General features: G+C 45.8%; 1 protein-coding gene across 1 annotated transcript in view; it reads right to left on the bottom strand.

The window, feature by feature from the left end:
- Window positions 1–4097: 4097 nt before the first annotated feature.
- LOC147113877 (uncharacterized) overlaps window positions 4098–6000 on the bottom strand; it is a 73269-nt gene continuing 71366 nt past the window's right edge. The window contains exon 6 of the mRNA XM_085996171.1: window positions 4098–4204. Within this exon, the coding sequence (XP_085852297.1) occupies window positions 4098–4204 (107 nt within the window). The remainder of the gene's footprint in view (window positions 4205–6000) is intronic.

Genomic DNA, 6000 nt, shown 5'->3' with positions numbered 1-6000 from the left:
AGCCTCTTGTCTCCATTTATAATCCGAAGAAGTGCGTTCCGGTGAAGACTGCGCAACGACTACAAAGATGGTCACATTTTCTAGGGGCGCACCACTATGAGATTGAATATAAGGGCACGAAACAGCATGGAAATGCTGATGGGCTATCACGCCTGCCACTGCCTACTGCGGAGGAAGCACCAGCAATGGATCCTGTCGAAATATTCCATTTGACTATAGTTGAATACCTACCGGTAACTAACGCTTGTATTGAAAAGGAAACCCGAAATGACACGACACTGTCTCGGGTATATGATTTGACGGTGAAGCGATGGCCAGCACATGGCGACTCACTGTTGCCAGCATTCTCGACAAGGAGAGAACAGCTGTCAGTGTGCCAGGGGACCTTGATGTGTGGATCCCGAGTGGTAATTCCACCCAAGTTAAGGGATAGAGTGCTCAATGAGCTTCTTGAGGGTCATCTGGGAGGGGTAAAAATGAAAAGCCTAGCCAGGGCTTATGTGTGGTGGCCGGGAATCGATAAACAAATTGAGGACCTGACCAAGAGTTGCTCAGGATGCCAGAAAGTCCAAAATGCACCACCACAGGCCCCTCTACACCCATGGGAGTGGCCCTCATCTCCATGGCAACGGGTGCATATTGATTTTGCTGGCCCATTCATGGACTCAATGTTTTTAATAGCCGTGGATGCGCACTCGAAATGGCCTGAGGTCATCAAAATGTCCTCCACCACCACGGAGAAAACTATTGCAGTCCTACGGACCAATTTTGCCAGGAATGGCTTGCCAGAACAGATTTGCTCCGACAACGGACCACAGTTTGTGTCCGAAGAGTTCCGGAGGTTCTTGAAAAAGAATGGGGTAAGGCATTACACATCCGCCCCGTATCATCCAGCCACAAATGGATTGGCTGAGAGGTTCGTACAAACCTTTAAGAAGGCAATAAAGGCTATGTACAATGACAACATTCCGTTGCAGCACAAGGTGGACAATTTCCTGTTCGCCTACCGGAATGCGACACATGCAGTCACCAACCAGGCCCCAGCCATGATGTTCTTTAACCGAAGGTTAAGATCTCGCCTGGATTTGCTCAGACCAAACGTACGAAGAGATGTTGAGAGTAAGCAATTCCAGCACATCCATGAGAAGCCAACAAGGAGCTTCAATGTAGGGCAACCAGTCTTGGCCCGCGACTACTGAACAGAAAAATGGCAGCCAGGAACGATATGCACACGGCAGGGCCCACTAATGTACACAGTGGACATTGGGGAGAGCATCGTGAGATGCCATGCTGACCAGATCCTAGAGTCACAGGAACAAGTCAACCCCATGCCTCGCCCATACGTACCTGGTGATGAACCCGACGTACAGGTAGCATCTACCCCAGAAACAGTAGCATCGGAAGCTGATGAACCAACCGACGACAGGGGGCCAGAATTGACTCCGCACCAAGAGCAAGACACTCAGGAAAGGCGCTATCCAGAAAGGATCAGGAAGCCTCCCCAAAGACTGAATATATAAATAGACTATTTTCAGCTAATGTTGCATGTTAAAAGTGTTAATTGTAATTAGTTTGATATTTAATTGTTAAATGAGTGTTATGGTACTGTTAATCTAAAAGGGGAGGAATTGTAATGTATATACCTTTAAGGGGGGAACTATCTTTTACAGCTCATGTATACTGCAGTACCGGCAGTGGCCACACCTGTATATAGCCCTGAGTACTAATCTGTACAGATCAGTTCAACTGTGAGCCACGTTGAGTAAACACCTGTTGTACCGTTTCTGCTGCAGTCTGTATCTTATTATACCCAGACGCAACAAATATGACCTTTGGTCCTGTCTTCCTAATTGGCAAGGGTGGTGTGCTGTTGGTTTTTGCTGAGATATGTAGCAGGGTTTGTTACCTCCTTAATGGACCAGTCCAGATAAAGTGGCTGGCTCTTGAGATATTGCCTGGGGTGCCTGAAAGGTCACTGTGACATAAAAGGTGAGGGCAGTAGTGACCTACTTGTAGTGCACTGTAGATGGTTGACTGTCATAAGAACATAAGAAATAGGAGCAGGAGTAGGCCATTTGGCCCCTCAAGCCTGCTCTGCCATTCAACAAGATCATGGCTGATCTTCTACCTCAACTCCACCTACCCGCACTATCCCCATATCCCTTAATTCCCTTCGTTCCTAAAAATTTATCAACCTCTGTCTTGAATATACTCAATGAATGAGCATCCACAGCTCTCTGGGGTAGAGAATTCCAAAGATTCACATCCATTTGAGTGAAGAACTTTCTCCTTATCTCAGTCCTAAAACCCCTTATTCTGTGACTGTGACCCTTGGTTCTAGACTACTTAGCCAGGGGAAACATTTTCCCAGCATTAACCCTGTCAAGCGCCTCAAGAATTTTATATATTTCAATTAGATCACCTCTCATTCTTCTAAACTCTAGGGAATATAGGTTTAGTCTACTCAACCTCTCCTCATAGGGCAATCCCTTCATCCCAGGAACCAGTCTAGTGAACCTTTGCTGCACTCCCTCTAAGACAAGTACGTCTTTCGTTGGGTAAGGATACCAGAACTGTACACAGTACTCCAGGTGTGGTCTCACCAATGCCCTGTATAATTGTAGTAAGACTTCTTTACTCTTATACTCTAATCCCTTTGTAACAAAAGCTAGCATATCATTTGCTTTCCTAATTGCTTGCTGTACCTGCATGTTAACTTTCAGTGATTCGTGTACAAGGGCACCCAGGTCCCTCTGAACACCAACATTTCCCAATCTCTCACCAGTCAAAAAATATTCTGCTTTTTGTCCTTGCTGTTTTTTGTGGACTGATGAAACTAATGAACTGCTGAAACTAATGAACTGCGGACTCATCAGACACTGCTCTTCTAAAATATCCAAGTAGTTAGCTCTATTGCAGTAAAAACACTGGGATAGTACCTGCTGTAACTTGTGAGCCTTCTGAGCTCCTGGAGCACCTTAGCCGCATACACGGTAGTAGATTGCCAATTACTGCTAAACCCAGGCTTACAGTCACAGAGCTTTAGTACTCTTCACTGTCAGTCCTTTCCAGCTACTTTTTACTCTTTGCATGTATAATCCTCACTTATACTAGGTCTGAAGTTCTCTAAAATATTTTTTCATGTGCCTTAGAAGTTGCAGAATGCTGTACTGATCGACCTTGAAGAAAGGTTTAAACAAATTCATATGGTGTTTTTCCCAACTTTTTGAGAGCTATGAATGCTCAGAGCACAAATGATTAATCCATTGCCACTTTCTGCCATCACTGTGCCACTTTTCCCATTATTTTACCACTTTACGCATATTCACATTTTCATAAAGCTATGTAAACAAAGGAATGTCATGGTGGAATCTGTTGGAACAAAGGTAAGACCAATTTTCTCCTGTTCGTGTTGTAATGTTATGTTTTTGAAATGTGCCCATAGTATTCTGTTTCTTCATAGCTAAGATTTTCAATCTGGATCCTTGGATCCTATAGGGACTGCAAAGGGTCCCAACAGTTCTACCAGGTCATTGGATATCTGTCTGTCTCTCACCAGCATTTTATTTTAGTACTCTCTTTCAGAAGTTAGGATAGGGATTCATGGGATTTTATCAATATTTGCAGAGGGTCCTCAGGGAGTGTCAGTAATCAGCATGCTGTGCTAGATTCCGAAATCACTAAAGTACAGGTTTGAGGTCTGAAGCCTTCATGCTGGATCTGCACATACTCTGATCAGGCTATAACTTGAGTATTGTGTTTAGTCATGGTCAGGAGGCATCCTAGAAGTAGAGCAGAGAAGGACAACAGCGCTTACGCCATGTATTGGAGGACAAAGTTATAAGGAATGTTAAAAAATGTTTAGGACATTAAATTCTGATGGTTTAATAGGGTGTGGGTCTATTTGGGTTGGGTTAGGGTGGGGAGGGGTGGAGTTTGGGTTGCGGAGGTGTAAGAATTTGTGGAGGTGACAGGATCTGCTGGTTTTACAATTAATTTAAGCTTTGCTCTACATTCTGCTGGAAATAATAATGTAAATGAGAATGCAAATAATGGGAGAGGAATTCCCCACCTTAGCGCCACCCGTTAGCACGGCGTTAAGTGAAGAATATGGTGGCCGATGCTCTTCCGCCGGCTGGTGGCGGGTCCCGCGGCATCCTCCATTTTCGATGTCCCGGTAGCGCTGCTGTTTTTAAGTAGCACCCTGCAAAAAAATTGCGGAGTGGTGACCTCACGCTGACTTAACGTCACCACTGTGAACTTCAACCCTAGCTGGTCCTAAGCATGCCAGGTAAACCCAGTGTGCAAGCAGACTGACAGTGGTGATGTCAGTACCTCTTAAAGGGACACACACATCTTTCAGCTAAGTTTGCATTTAAACTTTAGGACTGAGTTGTTTTTTGATTTTATTGAAGTAATGATTTGCTGCAATAGAGGTTAAAAGTTTTTTTTAAGTGTGTAGGGAGTGCTGCTGGATGCTTGCAAAGCCTCGGATAGTAAAGGAAGGCCTCCTGAGAAGACAGAAAATGCTACAAATATTCAACAGGTCAGGCAACATCCATGGAGCGAGAAACATCTCGGGTTGCGATGCTGCCTGACCAGTTGAGTATTTCTAACATTTTATGCTGTAATTTCAGATTTACAGCATCTGCTCACAGAAGGAAGAGGAAGATATCGAAGAGGAAAATGCCAAAGAGGAGGAAGCAGAAGGAAGGATGCAACTCAACCCTTTCTGGCTGGGATATCTGGGATGCAATCATCCGCCTCCGGTCCCAATGACCATAACCCCAATTCCCCTTTCAACATTAGTCTCCCTCTGTTACTGACCATCATAGCATCCTCTTGGCCACAATGCTGAACTAAAAGGCAACACAAAGCAAGCTTTCCAATCTAACTTTATACATCTATCCATCGAATATGACATCAAGAAATCAGCTTATCACCTTATGCATTCCTTTAGTGACTGTCTTTTGTGTGCCTTTGCCTATTCTACTGATGTCACGCAGTACTACCTCAGTGGCTGCAGCATGGCTGGTGGAAGGCTGATAACTTTCAGTGGGGGACACTGCAAAAAGCCTTGCTGGTCGACCCTGAGGAGCTGGTGACAGGGAGTTTCAAATCATTCTTCGTCGTCTTCGTCATCGTCATCCTCCTGGGCAGGCTGCATTTCTTGGGTGTGTGAAATGAGAAAGGCACAAGAGTGGAGTTGTAGTGAGGGGAGGGCAGTAAAATCAGAGGTGCATGCAAGAAGGCGGATAACATATGAGGATACCAGCATCTTGTATCCTTTCTGCCCCCCACCCCGCCCCCTGCCCCCCACTGTCCAAAGGCTCAGCCATGCCCCTGCCAAGAATGGCCAGCACCGTCTCCTCCAAGGGGGTGAAGTGAGGCTAGGGATTGGTACAGATTGTTGGTAGGTGAGTGATTGTGGCAGGGGGTGGGGGTGGTGCACTGAGCAGTGTGTGTGAGGCTAGTGGTGCAGTTGGTAGGAGACGGCTTTTGAAGATGCATTCACTGACTATAACCAATGGGCTGAGGTCATGAAGCTTCTTTGAGCACTGGAGCCAGGCCATGGCGACACTGCTGGCAGTGACAGCCTCAGTGATCTAGTCCCACATCGTTCTTTCTGGAGAGCCTCCTGGCCACAGTGGGTAGAGGACCTCTCTTGCAGTGTTGACCCCTTGCACAAAGCTGGAGTGCTGCGTGAGAGACCCTGGATGCCCTTTTATGCTTATTTTGAAAGGCAGTAATGGCTGAAAAATGCATTTTTTCACTAGGTTTTAATTTTCATTAGTTGTGAACACATTGCCGCTTTAATTCATAGCCCTTTTAATTGCCCACAATTAATTGCGAACTCCACAGCCTCGCTCCCAGAGGCTGTAAGAAGCAACAACACCGCTCCTGGAAGGGAACTTCGGGTCGGATGCCTCCACTAACACTACCAGGAGGACATTAGATGGTAATTTAGCACTGCGCTGCAAATCTACAGGCCCCAGTGCA

The sequence above is a fragment of the Somniosus microcephalus genome, chromosome 8 (genome assembly GCF_052327205.1).
Source record: "Somniosus microcephalus isolate GS21.2 chromosome 8, FLI_Smic_1.0, whole genome shotgun sequence".
Taxonomy (NCBI): Eukaryota; Metazoa; Chordata; class Chondrichthyes; order Squaliformes; family Somniosidae; genus Somniosus; species Somniosus microcephalus.
The sequence above is the reverse complement of the archived record's forward strand: the minus strand, read 5'-3'. Positions and strand labels throughout refer to the sequence as shown.